Genomic DNA, 27,887 nt, shown 5'->3' with positions numbered 1-27,887 from the left:
CAGTGAGAAGTGTTTAACACACGTTATCCGTCATAAAACGCGAAATTCATAAAAACCAACAAAAAATATATTAATCGATTGTCAGACGACTATATGTATTATTCGTTTCTTTCCCGATATACGATTTTTAATTAAATGTATAAAGAAATACTACAAGTAAAGTTTTAATTTCAATTCTATAAATTAATAAACAATATTGCATTAACCAATTCTATTTTAATATCATAAAAAACATAGTAAAAGGTAAATGTGATGGTTACTTTAGTCTTCTGCCTATTATATACGATAAAAGCTTTTTTAATCTACTTTGAAATCCAACTTTTATCCGATTTTGATTTTTCTTTATCTATTTTGTGCAACACAAAAGCTCCTTTTAATATTGCTGGCAAAGTAGTTCGTATTACAATGTGACCATTCTAAATTGTTACTTACTGCTCAGTGTCTGCAGGATTGTCGCTAGATGCACGTAATGCTGTGTATAAGGTGACGATTACAGCTGGCACTGGCCACCCAAGTCCCATCAGCCAATTCACTAATTTGTGCTCGCTAGTGAATGCACTCACTAGCAACGTGTGCAGGTAGAAGCCTTCGCAGAGCATCCAAGCGTAGTTTGTTAATAGAAAGTAATGAAGGACTACGTGCAGAACGCGACATGGTATCTGCAAAGCACGACGCTTTATGAATGCCTCTTCAAAGTAAGTCAAGTCATATTGCTTGCAAACTATTAGAGTAATCATACCAAATATAATACAATATTTCCTAATATGATGCTATTTTCATTTTAACAGTTCTACTAAATATAATATATATATATATATATATATATATATATATATATATATAATAAGTATTATAAAAAATATATATCTTATACAATCAACTTAATTAATATCATTTTTAATAATTTTCTATAATTATATTATTATACAAGATATTTATAAAAACATATTCTCCGTATTTATTTTCGCATGACAATTAGTCTAATCAATTCTATTCTATATATTCAACTTAATTTAAAAAAAACATTTATTTTTCATCAGCGATTATTGCCAAAATATTCATAAATTATAATTAATTGCAAACAATGCAAATTTATATCAATTGTAAATGTATATTTTTTATCTTTATACATAAATCACTTTATAAATTTTTTTTTTAATAATACCACAAATAATATTTTCGTTTTAATAAATATTTTAATTTATATATATGTAAAATGTAATTTCTTATTTTATATATATATATATATTTTTTTTTTACTTCTATTATATTTATATTTTTAATACATACGCCATTATTAAGTAGTAAATCCGTGTTCGCTACTATGAATCTGTACCAAATCAGCCATAAAGCATTGTTGAACGCGAACGAGGTGAACAGATTCATATGCAGCGTAATCCGTGCGCATCTGAGAGATCTGCATGAAAAGAAACAAGAAAGTCCTTTCAATAGCACTTCTCCCAAGTCTTTTCAACGAGTCCTAATTTCGCGTTACAGAATGGTACAGAAAGATCTAAAAGTTACTTCACTGAATATTTGCGAGTGATATCCGTCTAGATTGGACTGTTTAAGCTGCACTAGTTTAATATCTTGAATAAAGTTAATAGTCTAATTTACGATTGGTATCTTCATTGATAAGACTTTATTTATTTGTTAGATCTAAAATTTATTAATACATATAAAATAAATAATAATACAATAATATTTTAATATTTCTAGAAGACTAAATCAAGACTTTTTAATATTCTTAAACGTTTTTTGCGCGTCTTATATACCTTTCGAGGTTTTTAAAAAACGTTTCTCAATTTTTAAAGGTTAAAAATTCTATTATTAAATTAAAAACGAAATTACATCTTCCGTCTTAAGCGATCTAATTTAGACGTATCTCAAGCATACGCAGAATACCTCCAAAAGTAATTCTCAAAGTTTTTGCATTAACGTACTCTGCAACGCGCATGCAAATTTTAATATCCTGTTGAGGTAGCAAAGATAATAACAACGTCGATAAATTTGTAACTTACCGGAAGTACGTGAGAATTCCTAAAGAAAGCAGTAAAGCTACCAAGGATATCGCGTATCCCGCCTCGTAGATTCCATTTATACCTTGCTGCCACTGTAATCATAGTATAAAAAATTTAAAACTTTGTTCTCGCATTTCCAGACCAACTTGTTAAATTTTTAAGTGGTGTCTTAATTTTTATTAATCCACATTATGCGAATGCGATACAAGTTATGACCCTATTATTTCGTCAGAAAATTTCACAGTTTTAGATTGAGGGTCTACGATGTGGTAGAGAGCAAGTAACGCGAATCTGACCCCAATCGTTTCTTTGATTAATTATCATGTCGCCCGCGTCGTTGCAAACTCGTTGCGCCCGTGCCACAGTGAAGAAATTAACTACTATCTAGATTTGTTACATAACATTATTTTCCAGAAAGTATATATTCAAAAGATCAATTTATTAAATAGGTTGTATAATTAAAAAATCATGGAAACAAAACGATCTTTTTTTAAATTTAATTAAACAAAAAAAAACCATATATTTTTAGATACGTAAATTTTTACTAAGCATTACGTAAGCTTAGTTGCAAACTTTTCAAGCTGTACAAAATAAAAAAGTAAACAAAATAAAAAGTGAATAACACATTGTTGCACATTAACTTTAAAATTTGATCGTAAAAAATATTTAAAAAGTTATTAACAAAAATATCGAAAGTTATCAAGTTCCTTTCTTTACTTTATACGTTTCGAAGCGAAAACTTCTTCTACAAATACAAAAATTTATGTTTGTGCATTATTCGGTCACATCGATTTTTCGCTGTCATAAACGCATTCTTGTAACAACATTCAAACTTAAAACTAGTTTCCGGAAATCCTTCGGCTTTTGTGAATGTCAGAATCGAGAAACCGCAGAAAGAACTCAGACAGACAGAATCATCAAAAGACTACGAGTCTCGCGCAAATCCATTTCCCTGTTTTTTCCTCCATTCGAAATATCCACGAGCAATGCAGTTCATCCGGCGTTGTCGTTTTAAAATTCATCCGCTTACGAGATCCCTCCATCGTGTCCCCTCAGCCCCCTCGCAACTAACATACTTCCTTTATGCCGTCGCATGCAAATCTTGCCGCATCTGCAAAGCAAAGTTGGCCAGTAATAAGGCTTCGTAACGTTGTCCTATGTATGACAAATGTCTGCCAGGCACGAAGTGTTTATGAGGCTCGACGTCCGAAAATCTGCCATGTGACCTGCGTCAAGGCCGGCTGAGCTTGGAAAATTAATCGAGCTTGGAAACTCGACCATGAGAGGAAAATTCGGAAGAAAAATTCGGACCCTGTCCGAAAACCCGAGCATATAATCTCGCTTGTTAAACATGCAACAAAGCAGACGCTCAGTGGTCGGCGTTAAAAAAAAGTTTCTATTCTCGTATTTGCCTAGAAATGGATGTTGGCAGGAGAGCCTTGGGGAAGGCATTAATCCTGTTCTTCCCAACGGAATAGGAAGCAACGTTATTCTTAACCGCCATCGTACAAACGTCATGTTACTTATTAACGCTATGCACGAAAGCCTACAAGTCTGCTTTCATGGCCTGGCACTACTCATGAATAAGGCGCTGTGGCTTAAATCGCAAGCAAATGTGAATTAATATTTAACTCTGCTTGCATAAATCTCTTTGCAGTACCGGCGATCGTGTAAAAGTTCTCAAAAAAAGAAGAAGAAATTAGCAATAAAAAATATCTACACACACACACATATATATATACATATGTATAACTTGATTCCTTTTGTCGTCCAATAATTGTCTCATACACGTTATTACACAAAATATTGATTTACTTCGGCAAAAGGATGTCGGAGGAAAAAATCTAATTTTTCGTGTATATGTATTAATTATTAAACTATATATCATCGAAATAAAGTAATATAATAGCAATTTCGATATAAACGTTAGCGAGAACATTTTATTGTTCATTCTAGATGAAACAAAGATAATATTTCAGTATTAAGTCTTCCATTTGAAAAGTCATATAATCCATGGCGCGGGCGTAGAGATCCAAGACGTATTATCAAATAGAATTTTAGCGGAATTGAAAGCGCGAAATACGGCGAGTTCATACTTTTAGTTAATCTACCCATTTAATCGAATCAATGAATATCATAATTATGAAAATTGGTTCCAAACCGCACAGCTTTAAATGGATTTTACGCCGTGCTACGGTAGTTGGTGCTAAATAATTCATGAAGTTCGGATATATACGCAGTATCCGGATACCCCAGGTTCTACCTTGAGATTACACGGCACTTGATACTTTAATAGTGTAAGTGAGTCTCTCTTCTTCGGACCGGCCCAATTGGATTAACGCAGGTCCCGGAAATTATACCGCTGTTGCATGCGGGGACACGATAAATTTTATCAACGTGAACAAAACGATAATTGTGTCCCGTTTCGCTCCTGGTTTATTATGTATCGATAGCGCGCGGATTACACTATCTCCCGCGCTACATTGCAGCTTATTGTCGTTTGTATCCGCGATCCCGTTAATATTAGGAGACAGATGAATCCTCAATTTCGTACGTGTCGTATTGTTGAATTGAAATCGAGCTATCGCTGTTTACCGATCGTATTGGATTTCGTGCGAAGTTCGCACTGCGAACGCAATGAATTCACACGGAACGTGACAATATCATGTAATATCGCCGAATTCGACAACGAGAGCTGTAAATCTATAAAATAATAAATTTAAATGACATAAATATTTGCACTTTATATTGTCAATTATTATAATTACAAATGACATTTTCTTGTTTAAATATTACTTGAATATTTTAACTTTGAGACTATCATGTAACCGTAAGTAAATGCAAGATTCATATATTTTAATTTCTTTCATTATACTGTTACGCACACTCCCGGAAAGAACCGAGACACCACTAAGAACTTTAACAACTCACGGTAGTACAGAGAAATACGTTCGAACAGTTTGACAGCTCGTCGAGTCAAGTCGCTAGGGCACTTGTTTTTAAAACAGCAGCTCGTCGTCAAGGAACGACACACGGCCTCCTCAGTACCGGGCGTCCAGCAGCGCGGGCGTAACAATACTTAAATAATTAATCAGTTCACTCTCTCTCTCTCTTGCTTGTTTTTATTTTATATATTGTATGAGGCGTTGGGTGCAAATACATCTTAACTCGCTTTAAGTTGTATTTGTCGCCAAGTTGTTTTTGACGGAATATACGTAATCATGTTTTACAACTTCTTTTATATAAATGTCGTGTGTCATACAAAGTTTTTAGAAGGTTCTTTGTTTAAGTTTTAATAATTTTTGTGCGCGGTCACACGTTCTCCGCGAAAGTGAGCGGGAAACCTAGTCTTTTCTATCGCAATTTTGGTATGTATGGTCCTATTATGAAACGCGTAGACATTGTTCAAACAGCTGCTGAGTATATCGAGAACAGCAAGAAAGAATCCTAAATTATTTGATATTGAACTAGACAGTCATTTGTTAAAAGATTGGTTTACAGAATTAAATAGTTTATATAAAAAAACGCCTGCACTTAAAAATTTTCAATTTACAATTTAAAAATATGTAAAATCACAATACTTACAAACTAATGAAGCTTTGGCTTGTATTGGTTATATGGAAATGGAAACCTATTTGTGTTTTCGTAACCAGCGTAAAAAGATAACACCGTATCTCTTTCTCCAGTGGTGCCACGTGGCATGTCGAAAGAGAAAAAAAATTTAGAATCATTTTTACGAATACAATTCCTAACAACGGAAACTAGAGTATGCTTTAAAAACATTTTTCGATTATGTCAAATTGATAACGTATCGGATAACGAAGTATTCGATAAGGAAGATTAATATGTTTATAAACATTTATATAAAACTACGTTTTAAATATTAAATATTATGTATACTCATTATTTTCACGAATAAAAACTATGTATTAAGTTTCTTATATTCGAATTACCTTATTGTACGTACAAAAAAACCCGTTCTACGCAAAAGCAAACGTAACTAGGATCAATTATTCCTTATTGTTTAAATAACTTTTTGGGCAAAAATAAATATTCTAAATAAATGTAAATTATATACTTTAATAATATTATTAATAAATTACATTTTTTAAAGTGTATATTTTTTATTTATTTATTAATGGAAAACAAAGTTTAAACTTAAAACGACTTTTTTGTCAAACTTAACGCGCGTTAAGTTTTTTTGCACCCAACGCCTCATATATAAGTATACTGAAGTTTTTACTTGAATAATAATGAAAAAAGTATGTTTATTATATACTTAAAATACTAAAATATTAAAAAAACCTATAAAATAAACACTGCATATCCATTATCACTATATGCTTAAAGTAATGATTGAGTTACCTTATTTCTTATAAAATAAAAAAGTAAAAATAATAATGCTTAGACATCGACGTCAATGTATGTAAAATGAAATGTTTATTTAACATATATCTTCTCGTAGACAGGTACTAACGGCATTGCACTGGCTGCGTGGATGATGTTTATACAACACTGTGCGAATAACAGTGCATCGATCGTTGTGTTCGTCCACACGCATATTAAAAAGTTTCTCTACTCAACGGCCCAAAAGAGATTGATGATTTTTAGAAATTTTTTTGAGGACTGATAAATAATGAGCTTTTCACGAGTTTATGTTTTTATTCGTATTTTAACTGTTATATCAGAAGCAGACCTGTTTTTAAGGTCACTCCTTGCTTTCTTTCAAGGCCTTATAATTTTATCAATTTTTCAATAAAATTTGCAAAACATATTATCCCTAGACATTTTTAAAAAATATAAAAAAGATAATCGAAAAAATATTTTTATCCTCTAAAATAGAGAGACTCTTTAACTATCATTAACTTTAAACATTCCAAACAAATAATAGCTCTGTATTGTGTTACAAGGGTAAAAGAAGTTACCTTGGGACTTAAAGTAATGGAAATACTTCTAATTTTCTCTTGTCTTCTTGCCTTCCATTACTTAATCTCTAGGATTATCCGCGTCTAATAATTAAGAACTGGAAATTTAAGAGAAAGTTTCGGAGAGACTTGCTTTACGTGCTTTTCTGTGCGCAGAATATAAGAGAAAGTTCAGACATTTTCCAGAATTAAATTTCAGAACTACAAATAGATAGCGAAATCATATTTATTGTTTAGACATGAGTTAATGAAATCGCTGGCTTATCAGAGCAATTGATTCAAATGCAACAAAGTGCAATGTCACGCAAACGTTACATAACATTTTATTTTAAAATTTTATATTATTCATTACTATTATTAAATTTTACATAATCAAGTTTGTACAATTCCTTTGTTTATTCTACCCCTCCCTAAAAACGCAATAAATATGTATCATGTAAATTTTAACTATGGTATTTTGATTGCAAACAAAAAATTGCAATCAAGATGTAATCTGTAACCGAAGAATAATCAATGTCATGAAAACGTCACGTGATATTTCAAACTTGATATAACATATAGTTGTGCACTTCGTCATTTTTAGTTCTTTTTACTCCTTGCAAAAAATAATAAACGTAATAAACTTGTAATAAACGTCTGTCACATAAATTTTTCTACAACGTGAATCGAATTTAGATTCTATTGCACAACTTTTTTGGTATTTAGAAGTCGCATAGTGTCAACCGGCATTAAAATACATAAGTAAATTCACCCATATTTTTTATTTTTTATTACACTACATTTTCAATTATAGCGTATTTTATGCAATTTCATAAACAACGCTTTTCAGATGATAAATGCGCTGCAAATAATTTCCTTTTAAAATGATTGCCAAACAAAAGCGAACGAGCTGATACTGACGATGAGCATTTCAATCAATTTACATGCTTTCGGAGAACAGGACTAATTCAGTATACCGTCCAATGCATTTTAAGTGTGTTTATTTACATGAGCCGTTTCCTAGTCATTTTACGATAATATTTACCTCAGAATCCAGATGTTGCAGATGTTAGAAATGCGGATCGATGATGATACATGTGCGTTCATCGTGCATGAGAATGAACACAAAGGCTTTTGTCATACCGTCGCGGCACTACAAGCGCAAAGAATCAGTTTTATTTGCACATGCAGTGGCACGCATGTGATGGGGATTCAGCTCACGTCAGTGATAGATACGTGTGAATTAAAAACTCTGAAATAGACGGCCATCTCTGCGAGCAACAAATGTATCGCTACGTAATTGGCAAAAGAATAAAAAGGCACAAGAATAAAAAAAGGAAGCGAAGAAATAAAATAAAGACAGATATAAAGGGTACGGGCACAAAGGTAACTCGGTTACAGCGGCGCGGCGTATCATTAGCGTAGTCTAATGAATTCATTCGCAATTTCATGTACCACAGAATGACTGTCGGGACTAGAAGGATTAAGTAAACAGGTAGATTACTCAGATAGAAATTACTCAGGCAGATTACCTAGCTGGACAAGAATGGAAACGGATACACATGCAAAAATATATCCTGTCAGAGCTTTTCCGCTAAGCCGTCTGGCTTCATTTTCTGGACCCGAAAGATAAGTGGCCATCTTATCGTCGCTCATAAAATAGTATACCGCGGAGAGTATTTTCCACCATTTCGTGTCGCCTGCAACCAAATCCCTTACATTGTATGTACGGCTATAATAACCGAGCGTACAATTGCGTGTCTCTCTCTCTCTCTCTATTATAATTATACGAAAGAGAGAACTCGGTAATATCTAAATGAAATTTCATTTGACATACAGTAAAGTAGAAATCGGAATGCGTACTCGGAACGTTGCTCATAAAGCTCGAAAAGTTTGATCTCTGAAATTAGAAACTGAATAAAATTAAGGAATTAGGACCCCAATGCAAACTTTTGCATTACGCATAAGAGAATTAATCAGAATCCTTCATTTCTAGCTTGGATTTGATTATTTTTTTTTTAGAATAAAATTACACAATATTTCAAGTTTATATTACGTTTTGTTGTTTCTTTCACATTTGTTTTTTTTTCTAAATTTATACTATTTAAAAGTCGTCTTATTGTCCCATTCTTTATTTATGTTAATAGTGTTATTAAAACTATTAAAACGTTTTCAAGCTTCTCACATTTTTTCGCAAAATTCTACAACCGTGACCCGATGCTTCGAATTTGTATTCGTTTCATCTTATGTTAGCAAAATTTTGCTGTAAGAACTCGGTTTAAAAATGGGCACCGTGGCAAGAGTGTCGTATTATGTTCGCAATTTTAGCAGCGTCGCGACGAAAAAGGTGCAAGTATCGACATTGACGTCAATGCGTGTTAGAAGTGAATGCCTTTACGACGACGTGATGGATATACCAAGAGAGAGAGAGAGAGAGAGAGAGAGAGAGAGGGGGGGGGGGTCGACAAGCGCGGTTGTGACGGGCCACGTTCTAAAGGATGATCACGCTATGTGTATCGGTACCAAAATGAAGCTGGTCCTAATGAATAGAGCGCGGCTCGTCAAGTACATGAGAAGGGTTGACACGGATGGCGTTACGTAAAAGCCGGCTTCTCGCAAGCCGGGAACCGGGAAATGCTTCATCGCATTATCGTACTGTCTCACGCGCCAAAGGCGCGTTGCTTTTCAACATTAATCCTATAAAAGTGATGACGAAAAATCTCTAAAGAACTGTCTCTTAAATGGAGCGAGAGTCGCACGAAGATCGCATTATAAAATCCATTTGTCTCAACGGATAAATCACTTGCCGCCTTAAATGGTTTCGGGATATCGGAAATACTTCGGGAGATACTATAAATGTTAAAAAGAAACAAGGTTTAAAGGGATTTTGCGTATTGACAGAAGTTGGGAAATTCAGGACAATTTCATGCTTGTTTCATTTCTATGCCTCGTGTTCTCTTTTTAGTGAAATTTCCAGTGCGCACATCGTAAATCCGTTTCACCGAGTCGTGACAGTAGCAACGATGAGAAATCAATTCTTCGGAAATAAATCGTGAGAAACTTTTTTTCACTCTCTCGCTTGCGCCGTTATAACGTTATTATTCGAAATGACCGAAATATCGGCAATACTCGAACGAATAATGCAGTAGACGCCGCTGTATCGTCTGCTGCGGGGCAGATTGCGTGGTCGCGTGATCGCTGAAATTGTTCCTCTGTGCAATGTTGCGATGCAAAATAAGTAATACCCTCCCTGTCGGATGCAACGTGCGTGTCTTTCAAATATTTCAACAAACGCGTCCCGCTCGCTCAAACGATATTAGCTCTGCGGAGAATATATACGAGTCGCCTGATCGTGAGCCTTCAGGCAGAATAACGCGGAATCAAACCCGTGTCAGAAACGGCGATATCTCGCACGAGACTGAGGACTATAACTAGGACTCGCGTGTGTGAGAACTTATATATATTTCCCAAAGGGATAAGTCCTCTTCCCTGCGTCCCTGCGTCCCTGCATGCACCGTCCGATGGTTCTGACCATCGAATTTTTCAAATATCTTCAAAGGTCGCGATCCCTTTTATTGCAATCGCGGCAATGTTCGAGAGACTGAATCTCTTTGACATTGTAAAGGCAGAGAGAGAAACCTTTGAAAGCAGTTTATTTTATACGCGAATAGACGCAAATATACATATTAAGAAATAACTCACGCTTAGATCCTGTAGGTTCACACAAGTGGTGTAATTGCTCCATATTTGATTAGATTCGGGATGCCGGAACCACGTGCCGTTCAGCTCGCAGTATTTGTGCGCCATGACTGTAACAGAGAATTGTTGGAATATCATTCACGAGGTGTGCAACGTGGTGATGTTGAGAAATGTACATTGGAATTTATCGATTTCTTATAATTACCGAACCTTAACGGCACCTCTGCTAATAATGTTAATGGAATTTCGCACGATTAATCATTTACCATGTCATTTTCATATTAAAATTAATTAAAAGTTATATATTACTTTTACGATTAAAAATACGTTTTTCTCTATATAGAAGAGTTGTTGATGCATAATCAGCTATATAAATTGACATAAATAAAAAATTACCATCGATTGTAATTAATTTTTTTAAGTGTTATTAGCATACAAAAAAATATAACCTATTAAATTATTTTTCTCAAGTGTTTCATATTTTTGTCACTAATTGTTGCTTATATCAAGTGAACATATAAAATATTGATGAGCAGGCAACCGGCATGCATTCAACCTTCTGTGTGCGCAAACAGGTAAAAAATATATATTCTGAACACGTGTCTTAAAAGAAAGAGAATTCACATATGATTTGTAACGCTTCATCGCTTCGACCTAGCGTATTTGTCAATGTTTAAAGGAGAGGAAACGGAAGAAGAAATATATGTCCTGACTACGCAATCATCCACGAAGTTATGTCCGCTTCTTGTCAAAGCTCGTTCAAACTTCCGTCCAGTCTGGCGAAACAACAAGCTAATTTAAAATTTCCCGATGCAGAGAGTAGTTTGTAAAAACTGTGCCAGCGGCGTCGCATGAAGAATCAAGAAGAGCCGACGGTCCACCCATTAAGCGGATAGAGAGAGGCGGGATTATTCCTCTCTGCAAATCCACGGTCTAATAGTTCGCAAATAAAACAAAATGCAAATTGAACTTCAATCCACTCCTACGAAGCGCTGCTTGGTTAAACTTACCTTTAAGAAAAATAAACTTTGACTCACGTAGCCGCCTTCAAGCGTTTTAACGCTCACTTCGCGCTCTTTTCCGATCTTAATTAGCTGATGAAGTACGATGTAAATATCCGGGGATGTATGCAAGTAACAAGCACAATCTGTGCGCAATTACATTTCTGTTTGCTTGCGATCTTTAATCTTTACAAATTTCCACAAATACAATGACGTATGTGGTACTCGATTCAAATGAATATACGTAATGTATGATTTGTAAAAATATAAGAATTAAAATAATAGATAAGAGACATCAAAGCTATACGTACCTGTTGTACGCTAATTATAACACATGCTACATTGAGAGAAAAGTTCTTGACTTTTTAAATTAAATTTAAATTTTGTCACACATCATTAAAAAAATAAATATTTATACATTTAAGTATATTTATTTAATTTCATATAATTTTAAACATTATTAGTCAAGTTAATTTTCTTTTTTCAAGTACAGATTGCGAGGAATGACATGTTGTAGAAGCTTATCGCTATGTATCACTCATCTCTATCTAAGTCTCAATCGAAATATTATGTATACAAGAAATATTATGTATACAAAATTACACCAATGAACGACCGTGTCGGCAAGCGTTGGTGCTGCCGATTAAACTCCGTTAGTTGTAAAGAGAGTTGCAGGGAAAAGTACATTACGAAGACGCGACCGCGAGAAATGGCATGATCGCACGCAAGAGAGTCTGAACGATGCGAGTCTTTCCTCGAGTATTACGCCGTAATTCGTAGCAAATGGTGCAAAGCGAAATAGCGTTTCTCGTACAAATACATCGCGATACAACGTGAAGCGAATAATGCGTCGCGCAACTTGCTCCGACAACAACGGAATATTAGAATACGAGAATCGCCATATTTCCGCCGGGCATGTCCAAACTACAGAGCCAATGTCCTCAATAGTAACAACTCACGGAGCGTATCGCATTCAAGAGAAATTAATTTCCCTTAGAATATATCCAAATTAGGTGACCGAGTCCGTGTATTCAATTGAACCAATAAAGCCTACCAGCTATTCTGACTATATTGCAATTATTTTCATTTCACAGCTGCATTTAAACTTGATTACATTGTGCTTCTCTTTCTCTCTCTCTCTCTCCTCCGTGTTTCAAAATTCTGAAAATCATAAAAAATAATATTGCCGCAAATGTAACATTCGAGGTACTTGCGAGAAACAATTATAACTATTTAAATTTTAATTAAAAAATTTTTTTAATAATTATGGCTGGTAATAAATTAAAACGTCACATACATATATATATATATCATATATCTTGAAATAGTAGTTACATTATCCAAGTAGAACACTTCCTGGAAAAAATTTATGTTTCCCGCTAATTGATCAATACCAATGAAATTCACGTACGTTAAATACCTTCGTTTGTTCTTTCAATGGATTACAACATTAGGGACACGATCCCATTTCGGAGAATGTTCATTTTTTTTATAGTGAGAGTTATCGATAACGCCAATGGAACAGTTATTTGGTTTTTTCTTCTTTTCGTAAAAAAATTGTAGATATTTTAAAACTGAACCAAACGAACAATCAAACGGTGTGATATAAAAAATAGATAGGCAAGAGATGAATCTGAAACTGTGATGGTAAAACTGATATTATTATTTTATTAGCAACACAGCGCTTTTACTTTTGTACCATAACAATACAATATTTATTATTAAACTTAAAATACTTTTTAAAGTGTTACTGGCAATAGATTTTACACGTGGCAAATAATCTTATCAGATAAGTCTATTTCAACAGCCATTGCAAGAGAAACGCATAAAACTGAGCAACTCAAATTAAAAAAAAACTCTATTACTTGTTATACAATATGTTTATTTAAAAAGAAAGAGGAAGAGAGAGAGAGAGAGAGAAAATTACGAGCACAGCGACTGGCTTATGTAGCCAGTCATTATTTCGTGATGAGGGCCGATCGATCGGGCGAGTCGGAAGACTCGCCTACAAACCCGCCGGATGTTCGCCAAGCGTAAGGTATCGATGTCTGCCCTTAATTCGTCCATCACCCCTTTCTTGCATCTTTCCTTCCGACAGGCACCGTCATTACATCACATTTATCTTCCCCCCAACTAAATGCTCCACCCAAGCTTTAAAAAAAATATATATATATACATATACATACATATATCTTTCCATATACACATATATCTTGTACATCCACACACAGATATATATTATGTATATATAGCTATATACGGAAGTACGTGCACACCCAGCATATACGCGGTGGCCTTTAACGCGGAGCTCTCTGTGGCGCGACACGATGAGATTTATTCGCGAAATTAGAATGGCAAAGCGCTCGTTAAAAAAGGAATGCCCGCCGTTTAATTCCCGAATAAAAGCGGAACGCAAGGTTTGTCCCGGCGTATCGCGCCTGCGACCTGCGATCGGGTAAAAAAGAAAAAAAAAAGAAGAACAAAAGGACAAATACAAAAAGAAACCGCAGTATGCGATACAACAACGCGACGGTCCAAGAGTACACGTTCCACGATAATAAGGAGATAACGAAACGCCATTAGCGGCCGTTGTTTCCTGAAATGCGATCTCGGTGGAAGATAACATTTTCGCTAGGGACTGCGCCCGCTTGCCTACGTGCGGGCATATGCTATTTTGCGCCTCGAAATCAGCATACCTAGTCCTACCTTTGACCCATTAACCATTCCGGACGATGCGGTCATTTTAATTAACGAGATTAACAATTAACGGAAGGGAGGACATATTAACGGGAAATGAGCATGTCTCTCTTTCCGAGAGAATACGGATTAATTCCGTTGGATTAATAAATGAAATGACGTTACGTATTCAATTTCATAAATATTTTATAGATATTTTCAAGTTTTTTCTAAAGAATCTCTAAAATATGTAACATATAATGTTTAACAACATATTCTTTAATCTCGATCTTTTTTCGCAAAAATATCCTTTATAATTATTATATAATTTGTAAAATATATCTGTTTCATACAAAATGTTATATTTTTAGATTTTTCTAAATATTTTTTATCTGGCATTAATTTAATGAAAATAATATATACACATTGCACTATTCTATAAATAAAATTGATAAAATTTCTGTTTGTATAATATAAAAAAGAAACGTCAAGTAAAATAACATAATAAAATGTTAATCGCAATATAAAAGAATAACATAAGCGAGCAAATTTCAAGTGTCTGTTTATGAGTACGTGTCAAAATATAAAAAATTTTTAATGCTTTGTATATTACGACTAACGTGTACAGACCTTTGATTTATTTATATTATACATACTACAACATTAATTTGATTTGTACATATAATGTAAATGAATACATAAATAATATCAACTGTTATTTTCAACGTATATCAAGAAAATGTAATAATAGTAAAATTGAGATTTAATTACATCAAGATATAATTACAAATCCTTTGCTACACATTTCATTGTACGAATAATATGTAATATAAAAGAAAAACTTACACATATTAAACACACGCAAATCGGTATATAATGTTGTCTAAATATAATGTTGTTTTCTCCTGAGAAATTAGTTTTGAGCGCATTTATAGCTTTCTGCTTCTCTCAGTTGACAACTTTTATCAGGATAGAAACTGAAGGTGATGAATGTTAGTAGATTCCCTACAGCCCCAGACTAATATTACGAGCTCCCTAAAGACACGAAGATGACAAACCAAACGCAATTAAGTGCGTGTCGGTCATAAAATCCTTCCTGTTCATCAATCCCGTCGTAACATGATCTTTTGTAAAGCGGCTATTATTAAATCACAAAAGATTTTAGTTTCTTTTGTATCGGATAACCATATTAATATTTAAACTTTATACGCACAGAAATATTTTAGAATTTTAAATAGGTAATTATGCATCCATTTTACTTCATGTATAGATTATGTAGAGATGAATTAACAATGTAGAGACACATTGTGTGTGTGTATGTGTGTGTGTGTGTGTGTGTGTGTGTGTAAGATATTACAAAACATTATATATCCTCTTTCTCTGCCGCTTATTACCTCTTATTATAAAAATATGTAATTAACAATATGTTTAAAATAATTAAAATAATTATAATTACAAAAATTAAAGAAAAATATACTTTATGTATTAATATTACAAAAATAGAAACGTAAAAGAATTAAAAGAATTCTTTAACAAGTCCTGAAAAATAGTCTTGTATAGATAAAAAAATGTGATAAACATGTCAACATAAATGTCTTGCTTCTTATATTTTGATAACTTATTGAAGTATATCTATCCAATATTCTTTTTATTTCATTTATGTTCTGTCCTTTTTTACTCCAATATATTTTTACTCCAAATTCTTCTTCCTTACGTTGTTCAATAAATCCCTCTCCATGGATTCAGTTAAGTTAACGCAACTAAACTTCTCTCGCTGCAGCAGGGATGCACTTCGCAAGTTTTGATAGAAACAAGTTTCTACGAAACATCGAAAGTTTAGTATCGGAATATTTTTTTGTTCCCGAAAAGAAACGGTCACGGTACGGGTCATGCAATCAGGCGACCGTTTGTGCACAGTCGAGAAAGAATGATTGTGCATATTGTGCACGAAATGATTGGTCCAGGGAAAGGGGAAAAAAGAATTTGTCTAGGAGTAGTCGATTCGCTCGTTCGCGTGACATTTCTGCGATCCACGTACGCTTAGCAATCCATGGTGTAAACCGTGGATCGATATCATACCTTGAATATCTTGGATATCAAGTACTTCGAGCTGAATTAAGCAGCATCGTGAAACTTTGTTAATATCGTCATCGTGCTTACGTAAGAAAGTTCCGGTACCTGTTTCACCGATACCGATACATCGTGCTGCGTGATACCGATGACGGCGTGGTACCTATCGATAAGGAACAATCTTCACGTGCGAGCATATCAATTCACCGCATCCGTTAGAGAACACAGAGCGAGCGTTTAGCTGCAGATTCAAGGTAAATAAAACAGGGAAGGAGTTAATTGCGGAGTTATTTACGTAGTTCTCAACATCTGGAAGAGATCAGTGCGACTCATTAGACGCTGTTAAATGTGAGAAAAATATCCGTTGAGATTTTATGCAAAAAACATGTGAATTCGTAAGAAACTTGTAAAGTACTTGGTACAGACGAATATTAACCGCTAAACGACCTACTTTTATGCGTACAGCATTCAGATTTAAATTTGATCTTGAGTGGTTATTGAATCTTCGCTTTTTATTGAGAATTAAGTCGGATTTAGAACCGCGCCCGTTTCAGCGGATAACATTGGGAGTACATTTTAACGCGGAGCTAATCGATATTCCCTTCGCTGCTCCCGGATTTTCACAACGTTTACCTATCCATAGGAACCGTCGCAAAGTTTGTATGGTTATACTCGACATCATCCATTGCAAAAACTCTGAAATCAAAAATCCATGTAGGTTCTACGCATTGTACGTTAATTAAACTCTGACACGGACATTTTCTCAACGCCAATCATATAGAAGCAAAATATCGAAATATTACGCTCCGTGGAATACATACACAAAAAACAATAACAAAATGTTATAATAACAGGAGTGGTTATCTTTTCAGTATAGTCGTGCGTTTGTCAAACACATTAGTGTACGTAAATATGCGCTTTCCAACGATCGTGTTGCATGTTGCTGGTATTAATTCGTTTTTTCTCCTTCCTGACGCGCGGGGAGTTTTAATGGTCAGATATTATTATTTGCAATTGATTTATTTACTTTTTTGTTTACTTTTATTTACTTTTCACAAAATACTAAAGATTTTCTTCACGAATACTACGTACAACGACCTATTTTCTCGTCAATATTAGCCTTTTCGCGACGACGAGACCAAAGCGGTATGGCGCGGCGAAATGTCACTCTAAAAGCACTATCTTTCTCCAGTGTGTACAGCTAAAATGCAATTCTACAAAGCATTGTAAATCGCTTAAGAAACTACTGCAATTTGTTTATAATTTAATGATATGTGACTTATATACAACTAAAGATTTTTGACGTGCGACAAATTTTTGTCTACATACAACGAGCGTTTTCGACAAACCACTTACAGTGGCTCTTTCGTTATAAAACAGTTAAATATTATGTCAATGAAAGTATGTCTGTAAATAAATACAAAAATGCAGAGTCTATGCAAAGAACCGAGGATTCCGTGCAATCAGATTTTTCGTTTTTGATAGCCTAAAAACTTTTTAGTCCGACGTAACCGTAACGCGATCCATTAAGTACCACGGTAGAGAAGCGGGCTATATCTAAGATGTTCCATTTTACCAGGCCATTTCTTCTTTTCCAACACGTAAAGAGAAGAAAGAGATTGAATGAAAGATTACGAGTTGGAATTCGTATCAATTTTATTCTTTTGCTTTGAAAATAGAACCAATATTATAGATAAGCTAAAAAAAGATATAAACTTTTTATTAATTTATAAGCTCCAAAAAACGTATATACGTTTTCGAAAATAGATGCTTACGTATGAAAAAAAAAACATAATTATAATAACAAAATAAATTTAAATTACTAAAATAAATTTTATCGCAAAGCTTAGAGAACAGAAAACGTAACTGTGCAGCGTCATACGCATATTACATATATATTAATATCGACTCATCAGCAATGCACTCCGTTCACATCCAATCAATCATATTTTATCATAAGCCAGAATAAAAAGGTTAATATATTCAATGTTTGGAAATAGAACTATTTTTACAATCTTTAACTCATCATATAATCTTTAAAATTAATAAAAATTTACGTATGTAAAAATTAAAAAAGATGTCAAGATCTATATTCTTAAAAAATCATCAATCAAATAATAAATGCAATTAGAAAACTTGTTCATAAATCAACTTTTTATCAATATAGTTTGTAGTATTCTTTTTCTACTGCTGTGATTTTCTACTTGCTCTCTGGCTTTAAGAAACAGCTTTCACGCTCACTCATTAACTTATCTTGCTAATAGTACTTAGGATCTACTTATTCTATTTACTATTTGCACGTTCTCGTTTGGCTATCGTTATTCTAATTCTTATTGATTATTTCTTTTGTTACTGATTATTTCATTATTAATTTTATAACATCATCGAGAGAATTAATGTTTTAGAATAATTGTTTTTAAACAATACTAAATAAATTTTAATTATAAAACACCATTTATGCAAATAAAAAAATTATAATATGTCAATTAATTATTTAAAATTAAAACAAAATTTTTTAATATAAAAAATATAAATGGACTATTTATATATTCATTGTTCAGTAAATTTTATATAGAATAATTTATCTAAAAATATATGCTAAGAATACTATACAATAACTATATTTAAACATTTAAAACCTTCAATATTCGATAAGTGAAATATTTTTGGAGTGTGCGTTCTTTATGCCATGTAATTATGTTATTATAATTTAATGAACATAATGTGTGAATATTTTTTTATTTTCTCTTATATTTTGTATAAAATTTTATAACATTTAATAAATAGAAAAGCTGTGCCTCAGATTTAATTATAAAATTCATTATTTTAAAGTTATTATTTTTTAAAATTTTGTTTAAATCTTTTTTTAAATCAATTCTATTTACTATTAACCTATCTCTTTTTCGAATTACATTGTTGTATAATAGCGACGCAATGTGTCTATTTTTTTTTAATTATTTAAATTCGTTTGAAGTATACAATAAAAATGTTAATGTTCATATAGTAAGAGTGTTAGTCATTTATCCTCATTAGATAATACTAGACATTAGTATTTTTTTCTTTTGCTGCTCAAAAATAGAAGTTGTATAATCAGAAATAATAAAAAAAAGACAGACTAGAAAACAACTTAATTATACATGTTTTCTGCACATGTAATATGTATATTTAGCTGGATATATACACTGTAAAAAATTTTTGTAAAATTACAACTATAATAGTTGGTAATTTTGAGACCAACTATATAATAGTTGTAAATTAACTTTTGGCTATAATTTTGCAGTGCACAAATAAAAAAAATTTAATTTGTCACAAATTTGTTTACAGTGTATACACAAGTGTAAAAAACAAAAAAGAAATTATTGCAAAATTTATTATACAAAATTACATACACAAGAAAATTTACAACTATTATAGTTGGTCTCCAAATTACCCACTATTATAGTTGTAATTTTACAAAAATTTTTTACAGTATATATAAAGATGTTATATTTTTAAAAACGTTAGTCTTCTGTAAAGAAATAAGACAGGTAGGTCATTTCTCAAACTTTTGTAAAAAAAAGAATCAGTCGAGTGAAAAGAACTTCACAAAACTACTCCGGTATAAAGGCAGAGGGAGAGATAATGTCTCTTTCAAATATATTTTTATAATTTCACGGATAGATTTGCATTTATAGTACGCGTTCGATATTGCAATATTCCTACCTCAGAGGCAATAGTAAGACGTGCAATGATACTGTTGCGATCAACGATCCCTTGAGTACGCGAACACGCAATATGCGACAACAAAGCCGATTAATTATATTTTGCTGAATTAACATACATGGCATGAAGATTGCATCGCTACCGCATCGAGAACGCGGCTCACATGTTCTGTCCAATATCTTCGCTTTTAGAGAACATGACTCGATTATCATCACCTTCGTCGTTATCGATCAAGAATTAAAAGCAATCCCGAAGCGATAGCACTCGTAATATCTCGTTTGTTTGATGCACGTTGTTTTTGACAATTTACTACAAATGTTACAATATTTTCTTAATTTTTATAATTTATAATTGTTTTATTACTTAAAAAAATTGATAATCTTAGAGATCAAATTAAGATGAAATTAATCCGTCGCGACTATTTCAATGTTTTTAAAAATCTATCAATCTCGTTTTATGCAATCAATATTAATAATAATTTAAATATCTGTCGTATAACATACAGATAAAGAAATAATATAAAGCTGTAGATAATATAAAGATAATATAAGAAATTATCTCTATATAAATTATCCTTATCACATCAATTAATGCATATTTTAGGAGCAAATATATATTAAAAATATATAACAAGCAAACGCAGTCTTTGAAACATTGTTCTCCATTATTCTTTGAACATATCCATCATGAGCGAAATAAAAGTACAAGTCGCTGAAGGGATATTGACCGGTATTGTCGAAGATAGATATAATATTCGTTACTTTGCTTTTCGTGGAATACCATATGCCAAGCCTCCAATTGGTGAACTCAGATTTAAGGTAAATACAGTACCCTTGTTCTTATAAATACACAATATCGGATTCTTGAACGATAAATATTAGCTCACCTTCTTTAGAATTAAAAAAAAAATCTCAATTTTCTCTAAAAATTCACAAAATAATTATAGTAAGGAAAGCTATTAAATTTAATATATATTTTTTTATTAAAAAAATATTGTATTGAATAGTTTAATTTTATATTATATAAAATTTTATATATTTAGGATCCAGTACCAGCAAAACCATGGTCCGGTGATAGAGACGCCTCGAAGAACGGAAACATGGCCGTTCAAATAAATCTTTTCACACACGCAATTGAAGGCGATGAAGATTGTCTTTATTTAAATGTATACACCACAAAAATCGAACCATTGGAAAAGCGTCCGGTAATGGTGTGGGTACACGGTGGTGGCTTTTTTATAGGTTGCGGTAATGCAATCTTTAATGTCGAGCAATATCCCGATTATATCATAGAGAAAGATGTCGTATTGGTTAGTTTAAATTATAGATTAGACGTTCTAGGTATGTTATTCATTATTTTAATATGTATTTCTACTATATTATGTAATATTTGTATTATAGTATGTAATATTATATTATGTCATATTATATAATCGCGATTTTTTTCCAAGTTTCCTCAGAGATGTAAACATTGAGACTTACAGCTTTTATATTTCACATTTCAAATAACCCATTAACATGTTACGTAAGCATACTATCAAATGTAAAAAAAATAAAAATTAAAAAGTCAATACAATTACTTATTATTATTTATTATTCTGAATATTTTTACTTTTATCATAGCGACTATTTCTAAAATCAAAGTGCTTCTATAATAAAAACAAAAGATTTTTTTGCGGAAAACAAAGAATTGGATTTGTTTGTTTTCTGATTATCTTTTGCCTTGAATATATCAACCTATTTATCTTAAAAAAAAAGTTAAATGGTTTCAGGTTTTTTGAACCTCAATGATAAAGTGGCATCGGGTAATCAAGGTTTGAAAGATATAGTTTTGGCGTTAAAATGGATTCAAAAAAATATATCAAAATTCGGTGGAGATTCAGAAAATGTCACTATTTTCGGTGAAAGTGCTGGTGGAGCCATCGTACATTGTCTAGCTTTGTCTCCAGTAACTAAAGGTATATACAATCTACAAACTCAATACAGAATCTACAAATCTTATTTATTCGTAAGTAGTACATAGAAGTATTTAACGGAAGCATTCAAATATCAATAATGCATTCAGAAACAAAAAATAGCCGAATAAAAAAAAAAGTGAAATAAAATCTTAATTTCAATTTTAATTTTTTATTGTTTCCATAAATCTTTTAAAAGAATTTTAATTCATAGATTTAAAAACATTTATTTTTATTTTAGTTACAAAGAGAAGTATGTGCACAGGATTAAAATTTTTAATTTAATAAAAAATATTAAATTAATAATTTTTCCATATATTATTATTATTAAAGAATTATCGACATCAAATTAATTAAAGAATTAATAATAAAAAAAAAGTAAATTTTGTACTACTATATAGTTGAAAAGCACGAAAGCAAGATTTTATGATATAAATCTATTAAACTAGTTCTAATTATGATTATATATTATAGGTTTATTTCATAAAATTATTGCACAAAGTGGCGTTGCCACAAATCCTTGGGTTTTAACTGAATGGAAAAATAAAACAACGAACAAAAGTTTTCAACTTGCTGAAAAGCTTGGAAAGACAACATCAGATCCAAAGGTCGCATATGAGTTTCTAAAAACAATTGACGCGAAGAAACTCATAGAAAATTCATACATGTTATTTGCCGCAGTAAGTATCTAAATATTTTATTAGATATATGTATTAAATTATATTTTGAAATAAATTCAATTAGTTAATATATAAATAAAATATCTTCACTCTTCATCAGGAAAGATTAAGTTTTGAACTACATTTTACACCCAGTCTTGATTACGAGTCATCAGATCCTTTTTTTCCTGAACATCCAAAGGAATATATAAGCCGTGGAATTAAAATGCCTTTTCTTTTAGGGCTTACTCGTAATGAAGGGTTATTTTTTACAAGTAGCAACATTTTCGGAGGTAATATAGAAATATTATATATTTTGTCACTTTCGTTAAATATATCTACAATTGTTTTGTTATTTGGTTTTTATTTCTTTCATACAGGATGGCCTGTTAAAAATAATATGATTTTGATATTCACGTTAAATATATTGTAAACATATTAAAAAATTTCATAATATTTTTAATGTTTTTTACATAATATTAAAAAATTAATTTTATTGTATAAAATTATTCAAGTTTATGTAAAAATATTAAATAATTACAACAAAATAAATAACAAACAGATATTTTATTCTCAATTAACACTAGCATTCATCATATCATATATTTTATATGTTTGCCAATATCTAAAGTTTAATCTGCAAAGTGCTCTTTGTTTCCTGTTTTTTACTTTTGTTTATTGCTTTTTTTGTCTCACCGCTCGCTATCTTACCATATCATCATTATTATCTGTTGAGACTTACACAAAAAAATAACGATTTTCAACGTTGCATTTAAAAAGTTAAAATTGTACTTTAAAAGAAAAATAAAGAAAATTCATTTTTATAATTAAAAATTATTTAAAACAGATTTATAAGCTAATGTCTTTTTATTATTTATAATTTCTTTTTATTCGCAAACCTTATTATAACACAATCTAAATTTTAAAAAATTTGTTTTATTTTTACACAAATGTTAGAATATAAAATAAAATATTTACATATTTTATAAGAAAGATATATTTTATTTTTGGGATTAAAATAAAGATTTTATTCTCAATTTATTTCAATATTCTCACAAATAGAGTTCTTTTTAAATAAAATAGGGCGGACTTTATTCGGTTCAGGTACATCTTATTAAAAATAGAAAAATATATTATTTTAGAAATAAATTTGTTTTCTCAAATTTTGTGGAATCAAATATTTCTTAGCTAACAAAAATGCACCTGAAATATTACTTGTTTGGCAATAGTCTAAAATGGTCAGTATAATTTCATTTTTTAAACTGTTTTAGAAATAAGCATGGAACAGCTGGAACAAATAAATGCTAATTTTAAAAAAGCAATACTACCAAAAGTATTATCCAAATTACCTGAAATAGGAATCACAGTTAACGAATTAAAATCCTTATATTTTGGAAAAAATAAAATGTCAAAGGAAACTTTGATAAATTATGCAAATTTCAAAGGAGATGAATTTTTCGTACGCGGTATAATGGATGTACTTCAAATACAAAAATCTACTGGTAGTTACAAATCGACATATCTATATCATTTCAATTATGAAAGTAATACTTCTCCTATGAAAACAGTACTACAACTTGAACTTCCAGGTATATTGTCGCTAATTAATTTAAACAACCGTATAAACTTTATTATACTAGAAACCACAGACGCGCGCTTCTAGCGCGCTATTTAGCTTTTTATCTCGCAATACGAAGTGAGTCAAACGAAAGAACCAATCAGCATCGCGAAAAAGCGGCAACAATATCGCTCGACTCTCTCGCGTTCTCACCGCCTTTTTTATTATGGATAATCAAAATTTATTATATTGTTAAAACGTATAAATACTTTTACCATCCAGATGCCTCTAAATTTTTAAGGAATTATTATATTTAGTTTTGTTCAATTTGTAATAATTATGCATAAACCAATAATGAAAATATGTTATTTAATAAAGAAAATATTTAGAAATTAAAACTTTTGAAAAAACATAAATTTAAAACAAAAAAATGAATATTCTGCATTTTTAATATGTGTGTACAGGTGTGTGTCATACTGAAGAAATATTTTTCCTATTTCGTCCAGAAATTAAGAACAAATTTAACTTATCGTTACCCAAACGTAATTCAGAAGATTACAAAATAATAAATCATCTAACGCAAATGTGGACGGATTTTGCTAGAACAGGGTATAAGAATTTTTTTCTGATTTTATAAGAATCATACAAACATATATTTTAATAATTAATTTAAATCAATTTTTAGAAATCCAACGCCCATTACAAATTTATGGTTACCATTAAGCGGTCCACAAAACAAAGACTATAATTATTTAAATATTGATATAAATTCACAAATGAAAATCTTTCGTCACGGAAAGGAACGCTGGGATTGGGAAAGTTACAATAAAAATTAATAATATTCTATCTTTGCTGAAGTATAATCTGATAAAATTTAATTTCTTTATCAAAATCTTTTATTCTATATTTAAAAAATAATTATTAATAAATATTCTTTGTTTAATTTTTAAACATACTTTTTCATCTTAACATTATTTAATATATATGCAATAAAACTATGAAAAAAAGAATTGTTTTCATACGTCTTAGTATCACAACCTTATCCTAACTAATTCCAAAAGGTACACAAAATTTCCAGATAACCGATAATGTAGCATTTTGTGTAAACTAACAAATTACATTTGTTGTTATATATTTGCTATACGTTTGCTGATAAAATAAAACACATTACAAATTCAGTAACATGATTACTTTATATACGTGAAATTAGTTGAGGATATTAAAAAAACGGTCAGCAATAATAAGTACATTATATTACTTGCGATATAACAGCAACATGACAGCAATAAATCATTGATAATAAATTGATGCTGACGCGTTGTTATCAATTTGTCACTGTTAAAAATAAAATTTATATGAGTTCAACCTAACGTACATAATGCTGTCTCATCTTGTTCCGAGTTAGTCTGAATTGCTGTAACAATTATTGACAACATCAAGATATTTAGGTATCTGGGAATTTATTTATCTTATAAAGTTGATAAATTTTTATTAACAGAAATATCAAAATATTGTTAATAGTTTTGAACTATAAATATATTAAATTCAAAAGATACTTTTCGAATTAAACTTGAGAATTAAATTCAGAATTCTGGATATATATAAATATGTACGATATAAACTTTTTGTCGCCAGTGGTAATAAACAATAAATAAGTTTACTTCAAATTTGTTTATTAAATAAATGACATTTTAACCATTAATTTTTGATCCTCTTCAGTACACACATGTGATTAATTTACTTCATAACGACTTAATATATTTGGACCAGCGACATATAAAGCAAGTTTTACATGAGATATAATATAGATGTAAAATCAATTAAGAATAAATTAAAACAATAAGAAATATAGAGAGCAAAAGTAGAAAGAAATAAATTAAAATAAAATATTGGAAACTTACATGTTAATTACCCAAAGTAATTAACCAAAGTTAATTAATAAATTTATAAACCAAATATGATTAGTAATAATAAGATAATAAAATATAAAGTAAAATGCGAAATACGTTCATAATATAACAAATCTGCGAATCGACTGAAGATCAATAACAAAAAAATCTCTGAGATATATATAGAAAGCAAACATTAAGCATTTTTTATTATTCTATTGTGTAATGTGTTCAAGTTTTCAGTATCTTTCTGTAAGTTTATCGGATTCTCATTTCTTTTTCTGAAGAACATCTCTGTAATTTTTCTTTCTCTTCGATTTTTTTCCGTATATAATACTCGAAGGGTTTGCCACTCGAAGTCATAATTTAGAGTAGTTCTGTGGTTACTGACCACATGTTCACTCTCATACTTTTTTATATCGCTCATATGTTCTTTTATTCGTGTCTGTAAGTAGCGTTTAGTTTGTTCAATGTAGGATACATTGCAACTATTGCACTTTAAGTGATAGACGACATCCGTTCTTTTTAAAGTGTCTAATTTGTTTTTGTCTTTTTTAATGATAATGTCAAACTTTTTAGGTACAACGAAAAGTGTCAATGCCAATTTTTCTCAAATGCTGACTAATACCATCGGTGATGCCATTAATGTAAGGTAGCGTTAAACATCTTTTTATATTAAAACCAACGTTTTCAGTTGTCAAACTATAGTTACTATAAAACATACAATTTTTTAATTTTTTAATTCGTCTATTAATGTACTTATTAATGACATCTTCAAGGAAACAACTATTTTTTTAAATATTTTTTACCATCGTAATGTTTGCATGGTGAAATTTTTTATCAGATAATAAAATTGCTCTGTCGACTAAGTTAATTATAGTATTCGTCTTATATCGCATTAGATGATTAAAAAAATAATTTACATAACACAGCCTGAAAACGTAGGTTTCCGGTACCAATTTGTTATCAAATTATGTCCTTCACAAATAATTATAGTGTTAAAAAAAAACAATTGATCCCTTCGTTTCAAGTTCGTAAGTAAATTTCAATCTAGGATGGTAATTATTGAAAATTGAAAGCACGTAATTAATCTTATTCTCAGGCAAGATAGTGATATTATAGTGAGATTATATTGTCAATATATCAATAAAACATTAAAATGATAAAATTCAATTTTTGCAAGTAACTGATTTTCAGATCATATAAATTTATAATTCAAGTTTTTTATTTTTTACTGATATATTTCAATTTTTCGATAATAAAAAAATATATGTAAAAATTTATTATTTTATTAATTATTTTTTTTCAAAAAATAGAAAGTAAAGTTCAATTTTGCTTATTAATATAAATAAGATATACGTATATTTATATAAATAGCTTAGTCCCGGAGTTGTCTAGTGAACGATATCATGATAAAAATGATTCAGCAACTCATCTCTTCAATTAACTCTTTTGTAGTGTAGCTAAAATTAACTTTTTGTGTCACCAACGTGTAAAAAAAGTTTCTAGATTCTCTTGATGATTTTACTATTTAGGTTTCTGGAGTTGTCTCCAGAATCTGACAGTTAAATCTGACAGAAAAATTTTTAAATTTAAAATGACGGATACAGGATATTACCATTAAATAGATCTTTTGAAACCGTACAATTTTTGTCTGAAACATTTTTTGATAAAACTTATATTTTCCGAAATATTCTGGAGTTCCAACTTTTTCCGGACCATCTATATTAGCGCTCGGCATTAGTTGCTCTTTT

The 27,887-nt window shown here is 31.0% G+C and overlaps 2 protein-coding genes across 17 annotated transcripts in view; one reads left to right on the top strand and one right to left on the bottom strand.

Moving 5' to 3' along the window:
* LOC105832154 (calcitonin gene-related peptide type 1 receptor) overlaps positions 1-27,887 on the bottom strand; it is a 101,981-nt gene that overhangs the window by 11,525 nt on the left and 62,569 nt on the right. For all 12 annotated transcript variants that reach the window (XM_036285428.1, XM_036285429.1, XM_036285430.1 and 9 more), the window contains 4 exons: positions 10,628-10,734; positions 2,022-2,113; positions 1,291-1,417; positions 433-659 (listed from right to left, as the gene is read on the bottom strand). In XM_036285428.1, coding sequence (XP_036141321.1) covers positions 433-659; positions 1,291-1,417; positions 2,022-2,113; positions 10,628-10,734 — 553 coding nt within the window. The remainder of the gene's footprint in view (positions 1-432; positions 660-1,290; positions 1,418-2,021; positions 2,114-10,627; positions 10,735-27,887) is intronic.
* LOC105832152 (esterase E4) lies at positions 576-27,306 on the top strand. Of its 5 annotated transcripts, none has more exons than XM_028190928.2 (9): positions 576-695; positions 20,677-20,891; positions 21,116-21,413; positions 21,845-22,030; positions 22,502-22,707; positions 22,808-22,979; positions 23,958-24,275; positions 24,709-24,853; positions 24,930-25,136. In XM_028190928.2, the coding sequence occupies exons 2-9, from the start codon at positions 20,760-20,762 to the stop codon at positions 25,078-25,080; spliced, it is 1,608 nt and encodes a 535-aa protein (XP_028046729.1). In that variant the 5' UTR covers positions 576-695; positions 20,677-20,759; the 3' UTR covers positions 25,081-25,136. The 5 variants fall into 5 exon arrangements, with proteins under 5 accessions (XP_028046729.1, XP_012528295.1, XP_012528296.1 ...); XM_012672841.3 differs by lacking the exon at positions 576-695 and adding an exon at positions 10,756-13,663; XM_012672842.3 differs by lacking the exon at positions 576-695 and adding an exon at positions 15,833-16,719.

Source organism: Monomorium pharaonis, chromosome 4, assembly GCF_013373865.1.
Source record: "Monomorium pharaonis isolate MP-MQ-018 chromosome 4, ASM1337386v2, whole genome shotgun sequence".
Lineage (NCBI taxonomy): Eukaryota > Metazoa > Arthropoda > Insecta > Hymenoptera > Formicidae > Monomorium > Monomorium pharaonis.
The sequence above is the reverse complement of the archived record's forward strand: the minus strand, read 5'-3'. Positions and strand labels throughout refer to the sequence as shown.

Bases quoted from the DNA above. Each gene is read 5' to 3' on its own strand.
- LOC105832152 (XM_028190928.2), top strand. From the start codon at position 20,760: ATGAGCGAAATAAAAGTACAAGTCGCTGAAGGGATATTGACCGGTATT. The intron at 20,892-21,115 runs GTAAATACAGTA...TTATATATTTAG, and splicing joins TTGGTGAACTCAGATTTAAG to GATCCAGTACCAGCAAAACC. The intron at 22,980-23,957 runs GTAATATAGAAA...AAACTGTTTTAG, and splicing joins AAGTAGCAACATTTTCGGAG to AAATAAGCATGGAACAGCTG.